Source organism: Siphateles boraxobius, unplaced genomic scaffold (assembly GCF_051911475.1).
Source record: "Siphateles boraxobius isolate OS27281-9 unplaced genomic scaffold, OSU_SipBor_1 68, whole genome shotgun sequence".
Lineage (NCBI taxonomy): Eukaryota > Metazoa > Chordata > Actinopteri > Cypriniformes > Leuciscidae > Siphateles > Siphateles boraxobius.
Genome location: NW_027509195.1, coordinates 15,433,934 through 15,458,488, shown reverse-complemented (window position 1 = coordinate 15,458,488; position 24,555 = coordinate 15,433,934). Strand labels below are relative to the sequence as shown.

General features: G+C 40.6%; 1 protein-coding gene across 1 annotated transcript in view; it reads right to left on the bottom strand.

Annotated features, from left to right (window-relative positions):
• adgrb1a (adhesion G protein-coupled receptor B1a) overlaps positions 1–24,555 on the bottom strand; it is a 136,653-nt gene that overhangs the window by 36,837 nt on the left and 75,261 nt on the right. The window contains exons 15-17 of the mRNA XM_077215039.1: positions 15,796–15,871; positions 14,772–14,874; positions 13,918–13,961 (exon numbers count right to left, since the gene is read on the bottom strand). Of these exons, the coding sequence (XP_077071154.1) occupies positions 13,918–13,961; positions 14,772–14,874; positions 15,796–15,871 (223 nt within the window). The remainder of the gene's footprint in view (positions 1–13,917; positions 13,962–14,771; positions 14,875–15,795; positions 15,872–24,555) is intronic.

Genomic DNA, 24,555 nt, shown 5'->3' with positions numbered 1-24,555 from the left:
AAAATAGCTTCTTCATGTTGCAGCGACATCTCTTTTCTGATGATGTGTTTACTGGCGTGAGGGCGGGACAACCTCCCTCTGACATAAGATCGCATCATTGGCAAACCACAACGATCCAATCTAGTCCCGTTGGACTAAACCAAGTCCAACTAAATCGCCCTACATTTGTTCTTGTTTGAGAAGCTGTTTCACTCGGATATACGTCACAATAGCGAAGAAAAGACTATTGCAACTTCCGTTTCATGCCAACTTTAAAGATGACCTATTATGCTTTTTTACATTTTCAACTTTCTTTAGTGTGTGATGTTGCTGTTTAAGGCAAGACGCCCCAGGTGAATAAGGTAAAAAAAAAAATAATAATAATAAAAAAAAAAAAAAAAAAAAAAAAAAATATATATATATATATATATATATATATATGTATATATATAATTGCAAAACATGTGACATGTCTCTGAAATTTTATGTTTGAATATGCAAATTAGGCATTATCTAATTAAATATGCACTAATTTGCATACATTCTAGAACAAAAATCTGAACATTGAATGAAGTCAGGTTAAAAACTCTTGTAGGTAAGTCTGAGAAACTACCAGAAAACTGCTGGATTTTGAAAGTATCCAACAGAGAAACTCCCACCCCCTTCCTTCTGAGCTCGTTCCAAAGCCACGCCCCCAAAACACTTGAACACGCAAAGCCAACCACTCAGCTGAAGGACGCGTTTACCAGTGCGGAGCGGAAAGGAGCGCAGTGCGATTGAGTGACATCATGTCAGAATCACAGGCCGTGTTGGGAAGGATACTTTCAAAACGTATTTCGTTACAGAATACAGAATACATGCCCAAAACTGTAATTTGTAATGTATTCCGTTACGTTACTCAATCTGAGTAACGTATTCTGAATATTTGGATTACTTCCACATTGAATTGCCTTTTATAAGTGTAAGAATGCGGCCATCAAATCAGGCTTACATAACAGGCCTATTCTGGTGGGGTGGGGGTGCAGTGGTGACGCGTTCATGTAACATGTAAGGGCGGCGCTGCCAATAAAGTATCTAAAAGCTGTCACAAAGAACCGGCAAAAGTAATGATTATGAATATGTCAGATATAGCAAGGAGATATTTTAATTGTTTATTAATAAACAAGTGTTTTCTTTGTCAGTGTCGGCTAAGATGAAGTTGACGATGCTGACTCGCGATCTTCAGTAGTGAACGCGCCAGAGAGAAATGCACATTTCATACGGATTACATAAGCAGAGAGCAGTCTGTAGTCTGTTTTCTTTCGTTTTGAATTGTTCTGTTTAAAAGGAGACATGTCTGTGAGGTAAGTTGGCTACCTTATACGCTGAGTTTCGGTTCATTTATGAGACGAGCTCCAGTTAACGCGCTGGCGCCTCTGTTTCGTGATTATCTATCGTCTGCTATATTTACTTCTTATTTATTAAATCCAGGCAGTTGGTTGATGAAACATTGATTAAAATTAAGATACAATTAATACAAAACGAAATTCAATTTAAAGAAAGTTTTTGTGCTTTCTGTTGGATGTCTCTGTGAAAGTTTTAAAGCATCTTTTAGTGCCGCTTTCAGAGCGCTCAGGTCCTTAACGGGGAACTGTCGTGTCCGTAACATTGTTTTTCCTCATAAATGCAAACATGAAAAATAAAATAATATAAAATCAATATTTTTATGTTCTGTGGAGACTGAGAGCCAACCCTTCTTCATCCGGTGGGTAGTAGTATTACTTTGGTTTGCGCAGTGTAATTCACAGAATTACTAAAAAATATATATATTATTGTATAAAATATATTTTTGCCACCTAAAAGTTAAATATTGTTTTGTGTCAGGCATGTTTCCCTCATATTAAATATAAAACCCATGTGTAGACAAATATTTTTCTAACGTCTGGACTCCTTTATTAAGGGAGTATGGATATAAACAGACGTTTCAATATATTGGTATTAAATGCATTTTCTGAGAATTTATATTTCAAGTTTTGACTGTAAATATCACGTTATAACGGAATTGGCCAATTTTAAAGAATTTATCTTCAACTAGTTTTCTGGTGTAGGTCTACGTATTTTATAATGTTAACTTCAAATAATACTAGTAATTTGAAGATGTGGTAGCATTGGATCTGGACGGGAAGACCCAGGAAGATCCTCGCTTCTCTTTCTTTAATGTGAAATGCTGTTTGAATTTCCAAGATAGACACGTATTCTTTCCCTGGATCTGTTGTTACGGCTCCATCTACCTCTAGCTCCTGCTGCTCCTCTTCCGACTCCATTGTGACTTTACTGATCACGCAAACCGTGCTTTTTTTCGTTTTCATATTGGGGCTTCTGGGAAATGCATGGAGTTGCTTTAATTTATTTAGAGAGTGAATAAACTCGTGAAACAGAGAAGTATCGTCATGTAATCCATTAATTTCAAAAATGTAACTGTATTCTAAATACCAACTATTTAAATTGTAACTGTAACGGCATACAGTTACTCATAATTTGTATTCTGAATACGTAACACCGGTACATGTATTCCGTTACTCCCCAACACTGATCACAGGTAATAAAATACCTTTTTGAGTGCTCTTTCTCTGCCATAATTATGAGACGTCGTGGCTTGCGGTCTGTACGCGCCTCTCCTCTTCCAAAATGAGCGATTCAACCGAGTGCGCGCATGTTGGCAGCTCCTGTTGTGCAGGGCTGGTAGTCATAGCAACGAGGGAGAGTGACAGTCGCCCAGTCAATCAGAGCACTCGGTCCGAATGGAATAGTGAGCTGTGTTTATTGCAGCCCTGAGAGGACTACAGACACTCTATTTTTATAAACTCCTTTTCAGAGTACTTACATTTTAGATATGTATTGGTATATAAAGACAGTTTAAACAAATTTGGCAAAAAGTGTTTTAGAAACACATTGCCTACCCTACCTTTAATCTAATTTTTTTGATATTTTAGAGTCAAAGGTTTTTACAGAGGGGATTTTGGATAACTATGTATCACTCCACAAATCAGAAATACTGTCAACAGCTAAAACAATAAATAATAATCAATATTTTTGCCTGTAGTGTCGCATTATAAAAGTCCACAAAGTTACAAAACACAAAGTCCACTCCAAAGTGAGATATTCTCTATATAAGCGAGCACTGTTTCTGAACTTCATTAAACCTTGATTGTAGTCTTGTTCTATCTTCCAGGAGCGTACATGTCACAATATTTCTAATTTAAATAATTCCCGCCCAAGGCATAGACAAAAGAAAGGGTTAGGGCGAGGCCTGAGTTGCATTGTTAAGTGTGTTAAAACTCACAGTAAGTAGCAAGACATTTCTGAAACGCTCAAAGCAGCTGACCAATCACAACACACTGGTCGAGCCGACCAATCAGAGCACATTGCGCTTTTTGGAGGGGCTTCCTAGAGAAAGATAATAAACAGTCCGTTACTGACAGAATGGGAAGAGAGGTGCTGCAGCAATTTTTTTTAATTCAAGCATGAAAACCTATTCTATTAGACCCCAAAATCAAAATCAATAATTTGTAAAAGGGCATAGTATGGCCACTTTGTATAAATGTATGAATGAGAAGGATCATGTATGAACCAGCAAAAAAAAATAAAAAAAAATTCCTGGCTTGTATTGCTATTGTGTGATTGAAGTGCAAGTCAACAGAAAGCCCACACTCTTTAAAGTTGTTAAGTAAAAGACAGTCGGTGACAAGGACGCCTCCTCGCATTCCAATTTCTCTCCCAAATATGAACTCATTAATCATAGCAGCTGTCCAAGATGGATTTTAATTTTGCACCGAACACACACCAGCCCCGACTCCTCTGCCTCGCTCAATGCGGGCAGATTACATTTCACCGTCCTCTTCCTGTCTCTCGCCCTCTCTCTCTTTCGCTCCCTTTATCTCACTCCTTCCTCTCTGTCAACCCTTCTCCTTGTCTCTCCTTTTCGTCTTCTCATTTCTCTGCACTAATGTTTTTTTTATTCTTTTGTTATAAGTGGTGCTAGGTACGCCTTTTGCTTTAATAAGAAATTGGATTTATGATGTTTTTGTCAGCTGAAAGTTAAAACGGGCAAATTAATTTTCCGTAGACTTACATATTGCATAGGCTATACCATTTATAAGTACAAGAATAGATGATCCTTCAGAAATTATGGGTTGAACGACTTCAGATTTGACATTTATGTGATAAAAGTCGAGCCGACGTTGACTAGTCGTGATGACATCATTAATGAACAAATAAGCCTGAACCTTGAGCTGAGACTGGAATGCGGTTGCCTTGTGCACATCTATGGCATATGACAGAGGCGCTCATAACAGCTTATCAGTTCTTTTGTCTTTTGGTCGTTATATTTCTCACAGATTTGTGCTTGTTCTAAATCAGATACTGATAAAGCAGCACAGTAAATAATAAATGCATAAGTGATAGTGAGAGAGCGATTGAATTTGACCCTTTTCACATTTCCAGGTTTCTCAGAAGCGGTAGTCGTCATAGTAGAGTAAAATTCGATACAACCTATGTAGACACACTACTTTCCAACGCTGCTCTTGTTGTGTTTCTCTTGTGCATAAGATCTATAGCGGTGAATGAGAGACGACATTACATGCCTACAGTATTTTTTGGGTATTCCAATTTGCTCAAATAGCAAAAGAAAAACTCCACAATAGTGTTTTTACAAGAGCTAGGAACTTTATACAGCTTTTTACAGGTGATGCCATCGAAAACACGGCAAGTCTATTTCTCACAGCTTCATATTCCCTGCTTTGTGTGTTACAATACAGCAGACCATTAGTTTAGAACTGCGTTTAATTAACTTACGTTTACAATAAGCTGTTTAAAACATGCATTCACCTGATAAATTTTGAGCATCCAGAATGGTATAATCAAACATAACTTGTGGATCGCTCTCGGAGAAGGCATTTATTTGTCATTTTAACTGTTGGAAAACGGAGCAAAATATTCCATATCCTGTTGCGCCCTCTATAGACCTTATTCACTGCAGCGCCATCTTTGATTTTTAACGGGAATTAAATTCTAACCACAACTGTACATCTCTTTAGTGGGGTATGCTGTCATTTAAGGCGTTTTTGGATTGTTCTGCTGAAGAAACTCTTTCCTAAGAAATTACAGTATATATAAAATACCCAAACAATATGAGCTGTGGAAAATTAGAAATAATTAGGATTATTTGATGAACAGAGCAAAAATGTATGTATCCTTGCTAAATAAATAAAAATATTGTAAAAAAAAATGCACTGACCCCAAAGAACACCCTGAACTGCACGGCAACCCACTAAAAACCACATGAAGCACCTTAACAATGGCACAGCAACGATAACCCTGATAACCAACAGCAGCACCAGTTTTGCACTCACACTTCCTTCAGATTTTTTAAAAATTCTATTGTTCTCTGTCTTTTTTCCCCTTGAGGCAACGGCAGAAAAAAAACTTTTTATATCTGTAACATATCTATATGTATATCTAAATGCAAATGTTCCACCTACACTGCATTACACTCTTAAAAATAAAGGTTCTTCAAAGGTTCTTTGTTGGGGTATATGGTTCCATGAAGAACCTTTTACATCCAAGGAACCTTTCCATTGCACAAAAGGTTCTTTGTAGCGCCAAGAGGTACTTTAGATTGTAAAATGGTTCTTCACCATCAGTCTCATGTGACCTCACATTGTTGGAGTAAATTTGTGTCCCATACAATGATTTATTTGTGGCGGCATGCCACAATCTCTGCACTGACCGCCACAAAAAGATTTGAAGTGTTAGTTGATGATTACAGCATTTTTTTTTACTAGATCTGTAATGAGATGAGTTTGTAAACTTGTTTTCCGCCTAAATAAAAGCTGGACTGCAGTTTCCGTCAAAATAAAAGCTCACGTGCATGTAGCAATTTGCATTGAATGATTTTTTGATCATAACAGCTCTTCAATGTATATGTTAAAATATAATTATTATCATTAATTAACAATAATAGTTTCAGCCTCAAGAGTGTGCAGCAGAAACCTTTTGCCTTATGTCGATTTTGTGTGAATTTACAATTTTGTCTGCATGCCTAACAGTTTACATTGCATTATTACATTTGTATTCATACACTGTCATGTAATTTGACCAATTAATTAAATAATAATACAGACTGCAAATAAAACCGCTATGTTAATTCGCGCAAACTATTGTTATTGGTTGTTTTGCCGTTTTACTTTGAGCATGATTGGTTAATCTGTCTGTCTTCCAGGAAACTGTCCAATGAGAATGTGAGCGGCTATGCGCGCCTATTTTAAGTTTGAAAATACGTCCGTTACTCTCGGTCGGTAAACAGCTGCTGCTTGCGTTGATTACCCGGTCAGACCTGGATTATTTTATATCTGCCTGTTGAATTCCTACATTTTTAGCGAATTTTGATATGTCAATGAAGAACAAAGCTGGAATGTGAACAGAGGAATACTGGCGATATCAGGTAAGAAAACATTTTTTCTAACGTTTAGGGACACGGGTAACGGTCATAGGCTTAACGTTACTGCAACCTCATAAGATAAATAAGTTATCTCTGTGTGTGTTTTTGTACTGCTTTACCATTAGCGTAGCGATATTAGCACGTATTTCAATGTAATGTTAGTACCATCTGACATTGCTGTGTTTTGTTGTTGGTAACGTTATGTGTTTAATGTTGTCAGCTAACGTTAGTTTAAAACTCAAACGCATAAGAGGTAAAAAAAACGTCATTTATTCGTTAGAAGTATGTTTACATAACCTCTTCAAACACTGATAACTATATTGAAAATATATTTGTTTACATTATTATTATATTTTTTAGATCAAGCATTGGAATAAGATTTTTATCGGTGGAGAACACCCAACAGAAAGACCCATTCACCAACTACAGTAAGTTAATTTTACCCACTGTTCAAAAACCTACTCTGGGATTAATGTATAGTATTAAGTATGATTTTCATCTTTAAAGTAAGACATTTAACATTACTGATAGAAAGTCTGAGTAACTTTTTGGTTTTTTCTGCTGAAGTGGGGCACTGAAAGGGGATTCATGTCACCTTCATCAGTCCTTTCTTTAATCACTGGAAACCATTAAGGGAAAGACCCTCAGACGTGTCATAATAGGATAAATGCTGCTGCAGGTAAAATTATTTGATGGTTTGATTTTGGTGTAAGTTACCTATTGGCTTTTTTTTGTGTGTGCTTCCTTTGCTATTATACACATTTCTGATGGGATTGCCATGCTTTAAGTGTATGTTTACATTTTTAATCATGTAATAACAGTCTCAAAGATGACATTACTCAGTTCATGTTGTGTGAATGTTATAATGGCAAACGTTTTAACAATTTAAATCAATTTTAAGATTGTTTAAAGGAATGGTAAAAAAAAAAAATGCTTTTTAAGGACTTTTCATTGAATAATTTCTTCTTTCCCCCCTTCAGATTCGCCCAAGTATCCAGCTGATTACTGGCAATTTGGTGGAGGATTATTCTTTAGCTGCTACATTGCACTATCACTTCTGGTACGGATTCATTGACCTTTTGTGTTATTTTTTTATTTGACCTAATTTAATAAATTTCTTTTAATTAGTACAATGTACGGTTAGGATTCTGAATTAAAACAGTGTAATGTTTCTCCACAAATATTATCAGAAATATACGGAGCCCCCAGGGGTCAGGCAAAAATTGTTGAAACAATATAAACCTGCATTGAAAGATATGTGAAAGAGCAACAGACCACAACCCTCTCAGCTCAATACCAAAATTTGTTGATTTCACTGTACTCAATATTTTAAAAATACCTGCATGTAATTACAGCTGTAATTAATATTAATATTCCTAAAGACCTCTTAGCCGAATCACACAATAGCAGCTAAAGTGTTTTACAATACAACATCAACACAATAAGTACATTGAAACCATAGGCCCATAAGTATGCTCTTTTTAGATATAATATTATTAAAACAAAATATATATATATATATATATATATAAAAATCACCATAAAATACTGTGTGCTTGTTTTCACAGGATCCTCCACACCCAACCCCAGCCATCGTCCCAAAGGACTGCGAGAATGGGAACCCTTTAGCCAGTGGCAGTGTTTCCATTAGGATGGATGGAGAGGACATGGTTGAAGATGAGGGACATTGACGTTTCCCTGGGTGTTTGCCTGCTCTACTCGATGTATCAAATCTATAATGTCGCCTACCCAAAGTGCCTGAGAAAGACATTGTTGTTTTTTGAGGCTTTTGTTTTTAAAGGAGTGGACCAGTCCCTATTTGTGTGAAGAGAGTTTATAATTCCCTGTAGTACAGTTCTGTCTTCTGCTATTTCTCTTAAATTGGGATTTTACAAGGGATGGCTCACCCAAAAATGAAAATTATCATCATTTACTCACCAGCAGCCATCAACTGTCTGGTTACCAACATTCTTCAAAATATCTGTTGTGTTCAACAGAAGAAAGAATTGTGTGCAGGTTTTGAACAACTTGGGGGTGAGTAAATGATGATTATTTTCATTTTTGGGTGTGCTATCCCTTTAATTATAAGCGAAACAGAAACCAGGCATTGTTAACCATGTTCTCTCTATCCTTCCAACTATCTCTTTAATACTTTAAGTTGCAGTTTTCATTTGGAGTGGACTGTTTATTATTGTAGAGTCTGGTTTATTTGTTGAGTCTGTTTTCTGCTGATATCTGGTTTATTTTAGTGTTTCTGCTGTCTTCACGTTTTAAATTAAAACGTCTGCTTCATTGAAATTAAATGTATAATGAAATGTTTGTCTGATTCATGAAATGAATACATTTGGCCATAGGCCATAAAAATAAAATAATTTTTATTCCTGCATTTTCTTTGTTTGTTTGTTTACTATGGGTGTCAAAAAACCTTTTCATAAATGGTTCTACAAAGAACCTAATAAAGTGACATGAAGAACTGTTATAGGTTCTTTAAAGAACCTTTGAGAAGGGTTCTTTGCCGTTCCGAAAAAGGTTCTTTATGGCACTAAGAAAAAATAGGTTCTTCAAGGAACCTTTCAGTGAAAGGTTCTTTGGGGAACCAAAAAAGGTTCTTCTATGGCATCGCTGTGAAACCCCCTTTTTGGTTCTTCCTGGCACCTTTATTTTTAAGAGTGTAGGTGCTATGGTCACAGACTAGTCTTTCGCAGTTTTATAAGACAAAAGAGAGCACAAGCTGATGGATGTGTATGGGGTGAAAGTACAAGCATGACCAGGAGACCCACGGTTCTTTGTTAAAGTACAAAATAATTCTGGTGCTTGTCTGTTTGTCTCTTTCGATAGAATCTTGCTTCAGAGACGCAGTCTTGATTTTTTGCTGGCTCTCTCTGCAGAGAAACATTATTTTCTGTTCATGTTTGCAAATGAAACTGAACTTATTCTCATGGTAATACATACTGATTCTTCTATTTCAACTCTGCACTGTGTATTTTGAATGTGACAATAATTCAGATGTAAATTCTGCAGCTGAAGCACTTAGAGCGACGCTGTCATGATTGACCTGTTATGTTTCTCGACACTGGTAAAGACAAACCAATCATGTTGGTGATAACAGGCTAAGCATTCATTTATTCAGATGACAGAGATGATTATTGAGATGACAAGATGGATTTACATTTGAATGTCAGGTGCCAATCCTTTTACCTAACGATATAAGCCTTTATATGTTATATAGTGAATCAAACTTCCTGAGATCTGAATGCAGCTTATAGAATAATTGTTTTTTTTAAGAACATATAATGAAAACATTTGATTAATTCTGCATCTGTGTAACTGCTATTTCTTTAACACAGTCAGGAAATACATACTTTATAATAAAAATAATTGTGGCGAACAGGACGGCCGAGGGACGTGAGAGAACAGCGCGAGGCCGGTGGTGCGATTGCTAATGAGCAGCACCTGTGAAGCACACCGGTCTCGCATCTCTCACGGAGGAGCGGAAGCATAAAGGGGGGAGCGACGACGTTGATGATCGAAACAGGAACAGGCCTGTGTTTTAGTTGTGTTTGGTTTTTGTGTTTTATTTTAGCCAGCAGTCGTCCGCGAGGGGCTGCTGGCAGTTATGTTTATTTTCGGCAGCCAGCAGTCGTCCGCGAGGGGCTGCTGGCGGTATTTTGGTTTGTTTGTTTTATTTTAAATAAAGTAGATTTTGATTGTTCGCCGGTTCCCGCCTCCTTCTTCCCTGAACATTGTTACAATAATGATAAAACTTTATAATAAGGTTCAATTTGTTAAAGTAAAAATATTATATAATGAATAATACAATAATTTACAGAATTTATTAATGTAGGTTAATGTTAATTTCTACATATAAAATGACTACTGTTAACAAATTAAACCTTATTGTACAGTGTTATCATTATTTTTTTTTTAAGTATACAGAATTAATAATGAATAATACAATAATTTACATGACTCTATTAATTCCTACATATAATACACTTTTAACATGTAAAGTTGTATAAATAACCATACACTACAGTTTAAAAGTTTGGGGTCTGGTTTTTTTTCATGTTAAAGTTTCTTTTTCTCAAGGCTGCATTTATTTGATCAAAAATATATGAAAACAGTAATATTCTGAAATATGATTACAATTTAAAATAACTGTTTTCAGTTTTAGATATTTTAAACTATATTTAGTATAATACATATATTTCAAAAAGTAATTTATTCGTGTGATGTCAAAGCTGAATTTTCAGCATCATTACTCCAGTCTTCAGTGTCACATGATCCTTAAGAAATCATTCTAATATGCTGATTCGGTGCTTTTATTATTATCAGTGCATATTGTAGCATTATAAATTTATTTCATAAAAATCTTACTGACCCCAAATTTTTCAATTGTACTTTATGCTAACTAATATGAACAATAGTATATCTATAAATGAACACTATCCTATATTAATAGATGCTGTAAATTGTTGTTCCTTGTTGGTTCATATGCACTAACAAATTGAACAGTTTTGTAAAGTGTTATTTTTAAAGTGTTAAAGTGTTTGTGTTATTGTAAAGTCAATAAAACAAAAACACAAGTTGGCCTTAAATTATTCTTAAATAGTTTTTACATGGCAGTATGATATGACAACCCGGTCTTTTACGAGGTGGCTAATTCGTACGAATTCATTCGACCTCACTCATATGAATTTATATGATTTTTGCTAATTCGTACATATTTTACGAGTTGCCAAATTCATATGAATTCATACGAATGACCTACCCCTGACCCCGCCCCTAAACCAACCCATCATAACACTTTTTTGTGACATATAAACAACACTAGCTGTGTCATATATAAATAAGACAACATAAATAGAAAAATAAAATGTCTACATCCATAAAAATACCTTTTGTTAACATGCTAACAACATTATCTTTGCAACTTATTTCCGTTATTTTACAGAGAGCGCATGTGACGTCACAGGCAGAGTGCATTTCTACAGCCAGACCCTTCTTGTCTCTTTCACTCTTTCTCCTCTTTCTAACTGCTTTTCACTGTAGCTTGCTTTGTGTCGCTCTTCTCTGCTTAAAATGGAAGTGTGATTTCCATAATTGTTGCTGATGTTCAATGGCGCCACCAGGGGGTGGCCAGGGGTGGCCGTGGCCACCCCTGGCCGACTCCTTGCCACCCCACTGGCCACCCCAATGGCCAGTATAAATTTTAGTAGCATCGGTTATGCATTTCATAAATAAGTCAAAAATATTCTTTAGTAAAAGAAGACGGGGTATTATGTGTCGTGACGTGCTCTTTAAGTGCCAAATGGTTACAGTATACTGCTACAGCAGCTTTTTGATGTGTCTTTGCCGCGTTTTGACAAGCAGGGATGCAAACAGCGCGCTTTTCGGGGCCTCCCGCTTTTTTCACGTCAGTTTGGGTGACAAAGTCATCTGAAGTCATTCCATAGCTTAATGTGAGGGACAGAAGTCTATTTACATCATTAAAGTATACGGAAACTCGTTTCCCCTCCTCTGCGGCTGTCAATCATTCTCCATTCATATTCAAACAGCGCGCGCGCCTCTTGGATGCACGGTAAAACTCTCTCCAATATGATATATTCACATTATAATGCATGATCTGTAGATAAAAGGCTGTAGATTTGCATACAATTACTTTATTTTGTTGGAGTTTGTTGCTGTTTTTAAACGGCACACGGTAGTGAGCAGTGTTGTGCCTGAACGCGTTCATTGAACGATAGTTCATGAACTCGTTCATATTTTGGGTGAACGTGAACTGCACATACTGTATTACTGCCTGATGAACGTTACTGTGAACTCGTTCATTCTGGTGTCTGTGAACAGCGCGCGCACAGTTTAACTTCATACATTAGGGTGCCAGATTTCTATAGAGCCTTCCAGGCGAAACCCCGGCTTAAACACACCGTAAACAGGCCTTAATATGTAGCGGAAAAAACACCCAATCTGGCAACACCAGCCGCCAGCGTCGCAAGGCCGCATGCGTCATCAACACAAAATGCAGCAAGGAGGATCGTTTGATCATTTAAACGGGTTTTATGACAAGGTCGGTGAGGATGGGAAAAATCTTACATTTCTGTTCAAACTTTGCCCACCGATAAAATAATTGCTATCTCTAATTCATGGGTTGTGGCAATCATTTTGAAAAATAATAGCTCGCAGCAACATATGGAAAAAAAGAACTAATGAACTAGTTAAAAATTTTAAAGTATGAACTGAACTGAACTAGTTCGTTTTAAAATTTGTGAACTGAACTTTAACTAGTTCATGTAGAAATTGAACTTTCCCAACACTGGTAGTGAGTCATTAAAACCCTTAAGCTGTATCAATATTTATTGATACAGCGCAGCGCTGCACACGGTGACTCCATGTTGCTTTGAGCACATCATTTTGCACCCGCGAATCCCGCGATGCGCATACACGCTGTGTGCGTGCTGTTTTTCATGTTATCATGGGTTTGCGCACTGAAATATTATTAAAAGCCAATATATTTTGTTATACCTAGCCTGCTCAATACATTTAAAATAAGCATAATTTAATTGTATATTATTTCTTTGTAGTGTAGCTGTAGGGTATATATGCACTTCTGAATTCTTGACATTAATATATAAATATAAAATTGTGAAATGTATGATTGCCTGATTGAATTTTATAAGAGAACTAATAGTAATTTGTTTCTATTAACATATTTAGATTTTATAAAATTACTGTGCACATTTTTTCAAGAATTACTTTTTGCTGCTGATTTATACACTCATTAAGTTTATTAAAAATTCATAATACATTTATGTAATATTTAAAGGTGTTAACTGTAATCTTACACTGCAAAATAACAACTTAAAAAGGATTAAATTCATCACAATTATGTAAGTATCTTGAAATATGCCGCGGGGCGAGGGCCCTTATATATATATATATATATATATATATATATATATATATATATATATATATCATATCTGTATAATATATATCATTATATATAATATAATATATATTAGTAGGGCCCTACCAATATCATTAGTAACATTAAATATAACACAATAAACCAAAGTATATCAGTAGGAGTTTCCTTAAGTTTTTCTGATAGTTTTCTACAGGCCGGTTTGCTACAACAGTAGAATAAAATTCTGAAATTATGGTTTATAGTTTTGGTGTGCCACCCCAAGATTTTAAGTGGCCCCATCTGGCCACCCCTATGAAAAATTTCTGGAGGCGCCACTGCTGATGTTGAAGTACAGAAGGAGCGTTGCGTGCCACAATCATCCGGTGTCAAAGTGGCGTCAAAGCCGGGTCATCAGAATCCCGTCACCAACGTTCCATCAACATTTTAACATTCTTCAACAGCACGTTGTCTCTAACCCTTTATCAACACACCCTTCCTAAAGGGAAATACACCTACTGCGACAGAATTAAATCAATAGCCGTGTTCTCACCTGTCATTCTCATCCCAGGAAATGCAGGTTTGGTTTGTGGTACCCTGTGGAGAGAGAAAGAGGGCGAGAGAGAGAAGAATGTCACCTTGTGATTTTGCCTTGCAAATATGTATTGGTGATTCTTCAACTTATACATAGTTCAACTATACTTCAACTTCTCCACTTTTGACCACCTGAAATCTTAAAATATGAAACTTCTTCAAAACATTTCTCATTTAAAACAATTTTTACATGTCCTGCGATAAAGATCTGATCATTGCCGTCAGCTTTCAAGTGGACTTTTTGATGCTGTGTGTGATGCCAATGATATGTGATGGTAATCTTTTTTCTTTTTTTTGGCAAAAACGTTGGAGCCTTGAATTTGTCGATTAAGTTAATTTTAACAAGAAAAAGGAAAGCTTAGCAGAATGATAATGACAGCAGTATTGAGGGCAGTGATTTTAAACATTTTCTATACATAAACCAAACCTAAATACAAATAATTAAAACATAATTAAAAATAATTGTCTTTTCCCAAAATAGTGGAATTCTGGTAAATGGCTAAACACGATTAAAAATGTGTAATAAAATAAAATAAGTTAAAGCTATAATAATCTAACCTTTAAACCTAAAATTAATGTTTTTAATGAAGCATTTTTAAAATCATCCTACAGTTTGTGAGGGAAGAATCTCTCTATGTGAAGATTCACACAAAAAATAAAATTAAAAAGTAATTAATTTTAATGCATCAGAGTGACAGTTTTCTAGTCTAGTCTAGTCTAGTCTAGTCTAGTCTAGTCTAGTCTAGTTTGAATATTATTGGAAGACTATCCTGTTGGGTGCAACATATGGGTTTAAAGGGCAGGCTGACTTACATTGTATAGGTGTGAGAACTCAATCTCTAGAGGAGTTGATAGAGTATTGGGAGTGGGTTTGATTGTCACAGAGATCATCCTGGAGTTCAGCACTGTGCTATTTCTGTGAAAATAAAAGAAGGATGATAGAAATCATGAGGAGGACTGCAAAAAACAGTGGTGGAAGAAGAGTGGAGGTCATGGCCTTCAGAGAAGCTGCCACTTTCCCATGTGACACATGAGACTCTTCACTGTGCCCTGTCTCACTTTGTGATGTTGTAAATGTGCATGCCATTAGCTAATAACAGCATATACACATTTATCCATATACTACAGTCATACATGTTTTCATCCATACAAAAAAACTAAAAGTGTTTGTGTCACAAGATATCTGTTTCAAAATCACATTTCAAGAAATGAGGACTGCAGTCAGTTTAGATTGAAAATGAAGTATAAAAATTGAATTTTAAAGACATTTAAATAAATGTAGACATTTTTCAACTATTCAGAAAGGCTATAATAATATTACAAGGCAAAGTGTGTGTTTTTATGAAAAGAGACACTTTGTGTAAAGTCCCTTTAAAGGAATAATAATTCACCCTACCATGAAAATTGTGCATTCTTTAAAATATTCAAGAAAAACAAATAGTAAAGAAAAAAACATTATTTAAAATTTCTTCTTCTGTGTCCTGTAGAAGACAGAAAGTCATGAATGTTTGGAGCGACACAAGGGTGAGTATGATCATTTTTGAAAAATTCAGTTCACTTGATAGGCAAACAAGTATAGGTTCTATCTGCTTGAATTGTGGAAAAAATAAAAGCTCTAACAATGAATGTCAAGATAATAAAATCTGACAATTAAAATTGTTGCTACTTTAGCTTAAATAATGCTAGAACTAGAAAAAAACAACAACTAATAGCATGGTGCAGCTAAAGCATATGCAGCCTAGAGTAAACCAACAATAATCAAAAAGGCAGTCTTACTTTGTGTGCTACCAATTTATGTAAAATTAGATAATCCAGTTTGAAATGCACAAAGTCTCACCTCTGTAGAGAGAGAATACTGCCCAAGTTTCTGTACAGTACGATGCCAGTCACAAATGCTGATGCGTCGTCTTCATCTATAACACATACGGATTTGGGAAAGAAATGCTATTAAAAAATGAGGTCATTGAGATATATCCTTGATTTGTGTTATCAAACCCTTCATTTAGAGGCCTGTAATGTAACTGCAGGACTGTATAGCTGAGATTGCATGGTTGCCTCCAACTCCTTACCGTATGAGTTGGCCAACATGACTAAGCAATTAACATATGTGTGCAAATCACACACACAAATGTGGATAGAATCCACTTTAATCAACATTTTAAATCTCTATTTAACTTGGATGAATGATTGAATGAATGAATGAATGAATGGATGGAAACTACTAGTATTCAGCAAGGGTGCATTTAATTGATTAACAGTAAAGTCATTTATATTGTAGGCTACAAAACATTTCTATTTCTTGAAAAAAAAATGTATCTCAGTTTTAACAAAAATATTAACCTGCACATCTGTTATTAACATTAATAATAATAAGAAAAAAAATAGATTTCTGAAGGATCACGAGACACTGAAGACTGGAGTAATGGCTGCCGAAAATTCATTGTTGAAATGTCATGTTTGAGATTTTGTATTCATTTTCTGTCAGTTTGTTAATTAGTTCAGTCTTCCTCCTTGCCTGTTTGTCTCCTTGGTTACGGATCGAGTTAGTTCTGTTCAGGTGTGTCTTGTTCATTGGTCTCATTAGGTCCTCTGTTTGCTGTGTATTTAAGCCCTGTGTTTAGTCCTGTCTAGATGTCTGCTATTGTCATTACTAAGTTGGTTGTTCTGTTCAAGTCCCATGTGATTCCTCAATGTTTTGTAAAGATTTTTTGAAAGGTTTAATTCTAATTAAAGTAGCTGCTGCACCTAGATCCTGCCCACCTTCCACTCAGTGCCTGTGACATGAAATCACATGGATACGTTACATTTTAAAATATAATATAAAATAATGAAGTTGTTCCCTTTCGTTGTCACTCCGAGTTTCGTCGGATGACGACGAATGGGGTTTCGCTTAGAAAGCCTATCAACTTCGAGTATTACAAAACGATCCAAAGGCAAAGAAATGCCATGGGTCTGCGGAATTTGCATAGCGTAACTCCGGCCCACCTCGTGGGTATAAAAGGAGGAAGCCGGCAACATGCAGATATGTTTTTTTGCTTCGGAGCCAAGTGTAATTCTTCACTCCCTAAGCTATCTCTGATTTTCAGCTTCTTACGAGACGAGCAACTCTCCAGTGTTGGTGTGACGGCGATCTCCCGGCGAGTGCACACTTCCTGCCTATCTGAGCGTGGTTTGCCAGTGAGTGTGTTCTCAGCGGGCGCTTCAGCACTGAGTTTCTCTCACAAAAAGAGCTTGCACGCGGCACGTCTTTTTAAAGATGCCTCGCCCGTGCACTTCTGGTTGCGGTCGGCTTGTGTCTGACTCTGATGGGCACGAGCGCTGTCTAGTGTGTTTGGGCATTAATCACGCTAGAGCAGCGCTCGTGGATGAGTCATGTTCTCTCTGTGGGAACATGACCATCGCAACACTTAGATCGAGACTCAATGATCTCGCAAGAGTGAGAGTCCCCTCATCCACACCCCGATCAAGCACCTCCTCGAGAGGCTCTACTTCGGCTGGTGGCCAGGGTGATCATAGGGTGACTGTGTGGAACAAAGCGCCGACTATTTTTCCGTGCCCCACAGCACCTTCACCAGTGTTGCAACCTGCGAGCGTTCAGGGGATTCCCGCGGGACCGTCGTTTGAGCACGCTCCCTGGGTCTGGTGATGTCCACAGCTGTGGTCCAGGAGAGACATCTATGGCTGAACCTGGCTGACATGCGGGATGCTGAGCGGTCCCGCCTGCTCGACACCCCCATGTCCCAGGCCGGCCTCTTCAGCGGTGCGGTGGAGGATTTCGCCCAACAGTTCTCCACCACCCAGAAACAGACTGGGGCTATTAAGCATATTTGGCCCCGACGGCCCGCTGCTGCCTCCACCCAGCCGACCGGGCAGAACGCTCGGTCTGTTCGCCGCCGAGGGCAACCTCCTGCGGCTCCCGCCCCTCCCGCCCGGCCCAAGCAGCAGCCTCCACCCGGGCCCGGTCGCGGAGGAAGCCGTAAGAAGGCGCCCCAGCCCTCTCCAGCCCCGCCCCCCGCTAAACGCCGGGCCAAGCGGCGCTCCTGAGACGGGCTGCTCAGGGATGTTGAAAGTTACTTCACACGAGATGGTAGCAGGACCACTCCTTCCCCCGGTGGAGGGCCGGGGGAAAATATTTTGTTCTCCACTCCCCGCTGCTCACCCACGGGTGGGCAGCACCCTAATGTGGTTAAAGAAAGAAGTGACATTTCCATCTCTGAGCACACAGAGTTCTCGGACGACACGGTGCGCCGCCCCCGAGCCGTGCACCCCTCGTCCTCCTCTGTCCCAGAGCCGGTTGACAGTGCGCGCCGTCCCCGGACCGTGCCGCTCTCATCCGCCTCTGTCGCCAGCCCCCTGGCAGAGCAGACCCCCGTGGAACGTTCTTCCTTCCCTGGTCTCCTATGTCCGGGCGCGGCTACTGACTGTGCCCCCACACCGGGCCGCTATGCCGTCCACGTCTGGGCCAGTCATTCCGCCCTGCTGCATGACCCCGCTGGTACAGTTCCTGGGAGCCTGGCTAGATCTTCCCCACCTGTCCCGCTGCGTCGCGTGGACGATCAGGCTCGGCTATGCGATTCAGTTCGCGCGGTCTCCTCCCCGCTTCAGGGGAGTCCGCTCCACTTTGGTCGGTGGCAACGCCCCTATCATGAGAGCAGAGATTGCTACCCTGCTGCCGAAGGGTGCGATCGAGACCGTCCCTTCGGCCGAGATGAGGACCGGCTTCTACAGCCCGTACTTCATTGTCCCAAAGAAAACCGGTGGGTCACGGCCAATCCTGGACCTGCGCGTGCTGAACCGTTCCCTTCACAGGCTGCCGTTCAAGATGCTCACTGCCAAACGCATTTTCGAATGTGTGCGGCCCCAGGATTGGTTTGCAGCAATCGACCTGAAGGACGCCTACTTCCATGTCTCAATTCTCCCTCAACACAGACCGTTCCTACAGTTTGCTTTCGAGGGGCAGGCATACCAGTACGCGGTTCTCCCTTTCGGGCTAGCCCTGTCCCCTCGCGTCTTCACGAAGGTCGTCGAGGCAGCCCTTGTTCCCCTTCGGGAACACGGGGTTCGCATCCTGAACTATATCGACGACTGGTTGATCCTAGCTCACTCTCGAGACCAGGCTTGCGAACACAGGGACCTAGTGCTCCAGCACCTAGCTCGTCTGGGCTTTCGGGTCAACTGGGAAAAGAGCAAACTTTGCCCCGTGAACAGGATCTCTTTTCTCGGTATGGATATCGACTCGGTCGACATGTCCGCGCAGCTTACGAGTGAGCGCGCGCAGTCACTGCTGACTTGCCTGAGACAGTTCGAGGTCAAGAGTGCAGTTCCACTGAAACTTTTGCAGAGGCTCCTGGGGCATATGGCATCAGCAGCCGCGGCAACGCCGCTCGGATTGCTTCATATGAGACCGCTTCAGCTTTGGTTTCGCAACCGAGTCCCGAGGTGGGCATGGCAACACGGCACCCTCCGAGTAACAGTTACTTCGACCTGCCGTCAGACCTTCACCCCGTGGTCGAACCTCAGTTTTCTACGGGCCGGAGTGCCCCTGGAACGAGCTTCGCGGCACGTTGTTGTAACGACAGATGCCTCCTCCACGGGCTGGGGTGCCATGTGCAATGGACGTGCTGCCGCGGGCTCCTGGACAGGACCCCGACGCCTCTGGCATGTCAATTTTCTCAAGTTGCTGGCTATACGTCTTGCTTTGCGCCGCTTCCGGGCCGTGCTCAAGAACCAACACGTACTAGTCCGTTCAGATAGTACCGCCACTGCAGCATACATCAACCATCAAGGTGGTCTACGCTCCCGCCGTATGTCGCAACTCGCCCGCCAGCTCCTCATATGTAGTCAGAAGCATCTGAGGTCGCTTCATGCCATTTATATCCCCGGAGCCCTGAACTGTGCAGCCGACGAGCTCTCACGGCTTCAGCCCCTCCCGGGAGATTGGCGACTCCATCCCCAGTCGGTTCAGCTGATTTGGGACCAGTTCGGGGACGCACAGATAGATCTGTTTGCCTCTCACGACTCGACCCATTGTGCCCTGTTTTTTTCCCTGACCGAGGGCACGCTCGGCACGGATGCACTGGCGCACAGCTGGCCGCGGGGCCGCAAATATGCATTTCCCCCAGTGAGCCTTCTTGCGCAGACCCTGTGCAAGGTCAGGGAGGACGAGGAGCAGGTCATTCTGGTCGCGCCGTACTGGCCCGCCCGGACCTGGTTCTCCGAACTAGTACTCCTCACGACAGCACCTCCTTGGCCGATTCCCCTGAGGAAGGACCTCCTTTCTCAGGGACGGGGCACCCTATGGCACCCTCGTCCCGATCTTTGGAACCTCCACGTGTGGCTCCTGGACGGGACGAGGCAGGTTTGAGTACCCTACCACCAGCGGTGGCGGATTCCATCACTTCCGCTAGAGCGTTGTCCACTACACACGTCTATGCGTTGAAGTGGAACCTCTTCGTCAACTGGTGCTCTTCTCACCGAGAAGACCCCCGGAGATGTTCGATTAGTGTCGTGCTTTCCTTCCTTCAAGATAGGTTGGAGCGAAGGCTGTGTCCCTCCACCCTGAAAGTCTATGTTGCCGCTATTGCCGCACACCATGATCCGGTCGAAGGTAAGTCTGTTGGGAAGCACGACCTGATCGTCAGGTTCCTGAGAGGAGCGAGGAGACTGAATCCTCCTCGTCCTCCTCTCGTTCCCTCTTGGGACCTCTCAGTGGTTCTAACTGCCCTGCAGAGTGCTCCCTTTGAGCCTTTGCAGTCAGTGGAGCTTAAGTTCCTGTCTATGGAGACAGCGCTCCTGGTTGCATTGGCCTCCATCAAGAGGGTATGGGACCTGCACGCATTCTCCATTGACGAATTGTGCCTGGAATTCGGGCCGGCTTACTCTCACGTGATCCTGAGACCCCGGCTCGGATATGTGCCCAAGGTTCCTAACACTCCCTTCCGGGACCAGGTGGTGAACCTGCAAGCGCTGCCCCTGGAGGAGGCAGACCCAGCCTTGGCACTGCTCTGTCCAGTACGCGCTCTCCGCGCCTATGTAGACAGGACGCAGAGTTTCAGGACCTCAGACCAGCTCTTTGTCTGTTATGGTGGGAAGCTGAAGGGAAAGGCTCTCTCCAAGCAAAGGTTGTCTCACTGGATAGTGGACGCCATTGCTTTGGCATACCAGCAGCAAGGTCGACCGTGCCCCCTTGGTGTGACTGCCCACTCCACCCGGAGTGTGGCATCCTCTTGGGCTCTAGCGCATGGCGCCTCGCTAACAGACATCTGCAGAGCTGCAGGCTGGGCGACACCTAACACATTCGCCCGTTCCAGTCTCATGACAAGGATCTCAGATTTACGCAGGGGACTGGAAGACAGCCGAGAAGGTGGCGTGATTAGACTGGTAACCCCATTCGTCGTCATCCGACGTAACTCGTTACGTCTGCCTAGCACTTTCCGCTGTACCGCGGGGATCGCCTGAGCTCAGTCTTGGCTCCTCAGCAAAGAAACATATCTGCATGTTGCCGGCTTCCTCGTTTTATACCCACGAGGTGGGGCGGAGTTATGCTATGCAAATTCCGCAGACCCATGGCATTTCTTTGCCATTGGCTCGTTTTGTAATACTCGAATTTGATAGGCTTTCTAAGCGAAACCCCATTCGTTGTCATCCGACGTAACGTCTCCGTTCCCTACTCAGGGAACGAGGGTTACATACGTAACTGAGACGTTTTGAATTGCAATATTTCACAATATTACTGTTTTTACGATAAATATAGCGTACATCGGAATACCATCGGCGTACCAGAATTATCAGCTGATCCGATTCCTAAGCACTCATTGGTTCCTTTCAAACAGGCTGCCTTAAATGCTTTCTCAGTCTGCCTGCTTGGCTGCTTCCACAGCATTGCTTGCAACCCACCTCCTCCCCTAGCTCCTCCTTTAACTCTGTTTAACTTAATCAATGTCATTCTGTTTTCATTGATGCATGCTCTGTTCTCAAGGGGGATTTTTGCTGCTTTCCCAGTTTAAAATGGGAGATTGTCCTCAGAAGCTGCTGCGGTTCCCTGACTAGCTTTCATGGAGCTCATGGAAAGGATGGGTAATTCAGAACAAAGCCATACCTAAACTTTTGAAATGCAATTTATACATAGCAAATCATGGTTGTATCGTAATGACAAGGTTATATTCCCTGTGCTAATGAAGAGACTGATGCAGTTAAAAAGGCAAGTGTGAGGGTAAAGGGCAGCGGTCCAGCCTCTGTCACACTCACACTGCATCACTGTCAGAGAACAGCACACAGTAGAACCTCCTGAAACAAAACACACACACACACACACACACTCACTCACACACACACACACACACACACACACACACACACACACACACACACACACACACACACACACACACACACACACACACACACACACACACACACACACACACACACACACACACACACACACACACACACACACACACACATCTGGTCCATCTGGTCTTCAAGCAACTGTACACTGCTACAGCTCATGCCAAAACATGTGGAAGGCTGGCATGCGTTGTAGGGGGGAGAAAGAGAGCCAGTCTGTGGTGCCAGGCGGCAGACAGAGGCCACAGCTCCAGGGCTGCAGCTGAGGTCCCATGGGCAAGAACACAGACTGATGGAATGGGACAGGGGCTGGGGGCATGACAGTTTTGAGCTCCCACAGGGTAATTGAGTTTTTGCTTGCCCACCCCTCTTCCCCTCCGACTAATATGCCAAAGCCACAATAATGGGAACAGATGAGACCCGAGGGGGGCATTTACGTATTACAGTACTAGAGGAATGAACACTGAGTAAAAAAAGACTAAAATTATTATTTTCTTTTCAAATGTATTTCAATAATAATTGCTTTATTTACAACTTAGAATTGTTTTACATAATATTTTACGTCCACACAAGAACGTTACTTAATTTAGTTGACATGACTTATATTAACAACAACAATTAACAATTTAGATGAATTAGATTTACCTGAGTAACTAAATTTTTAAGTTGTATCAAGTTGTATATTTTCTTCCATATTGTGGTGTACATCTGAGTGTAACAGATTATAATTTTTTTTTTTTTAAAGTGAAAATGTAGGGCGTGGACTTGGTTGGTTTGGTTGATGATTGGATGCAGGGCCGGATTCAGCCAGCCCCACTAGGGGGTGCAGGTAGAATATCAGGGGGGGGGGGCAAGTCATTTAACGGAACATTTAAATTTGACAAATATAGTTATTTGATTTATATTGTGATATATATCGATATGGCCAGAAATGAAAAAAATATATTGTGAAAAGAAAAAATCCTATATCCTATACCAGCTCTAATCTATCAGCTCAAATCTATCAGCTATCAGCATTTGATTTGTCTTATAGGTTTTATGTTGGATGCCCATCCTGACACTACCCTCTGCATTTACCCGGGCTAGGGACCGGCACAAATAGGACACTGGCTTGTGCCCTGTTGAAGCTGCATTTATCTTCTTTTTTTTTTTTTAATCTGTCTGTCTGTCTTGTCTGTCCTTTCGTTTTTTATTTCTATCCTTTTTATTTCTTTTTTGGGTTTTTTTTTGTTTTCATTTCTTTAGCTCTGTACACATCATGGCTTATGTCAGTCATTATCGCATCAGTCGTCTGCTTTTCTGTGCAAAAGTCCTAACAAATGCGTCCATATCTAGACCTGTTGTTATGGCCTTCTCGTGAGCCAGAATAACTAAATTTATTTTTCTCTCATGTAGCATGGTGCGGCGGAAAGGGGTAAGAACACGAGACAAAGTGGAGAAAGAGCTCTCGCTTGATGCAGATGATATTCCAATCACAAGTGAGGTCACATACATGCGATGGAGCTGAGGAAAGGCATTCTTATACCTATGTAGGTATGTGCAAATGGTAGAGAGCAGAGAGCGCTCACTCTGACCATTTTTCTTGAAATATTTTTTATATTTGGGATCTTTGCATGCCATCACGTTTGGGGGGGTTTTGTTATGGGGGGGGGCAGTCACGGCATTTGGGGGGGGCATTGCCCCTTCTTGCCCATGCCTATATCCGGCCCCGATTGGATGTTGATGTTTTCACCGGAAGCTCCATTTATAACAATTAGATTAAACATTAGGAGGTTGAAACATTTTTTAAAAATGAAACAATGACTATATATATATATATATATATATATAAAATAGACAATAAGATATATAACATTTTACAACATATATTGTAGAATTAAAACACTTTATACCCAAATGTCAAAAAATGTACTCATATCAATGAATAGCATTTATGAAGCTCCGTTCTTACAGATCATTAACTAAAAAAAGTTGTTTTAATGTTTAGTTACCCTTTATAGACTGACTAGAGAACCAGTAGCATTCAAGTGCAGGCTGTGAAGGCACATATTATTGGTTAGACCTACTAAACGAACACACCTCTTCACTGAGCGAGTGAGACATCTTGTTTGACCAACTAAATGAGAGCAGATCGTGATGAAAGTGTTTCGATCACTCTGTGAGAATGTGTTTCATTGGATTCAGTCTGTCAAATCCCTCTCTCATTCGCCTCATTCTAAAGCATCTTTAATATAAAAGCTCATCACAG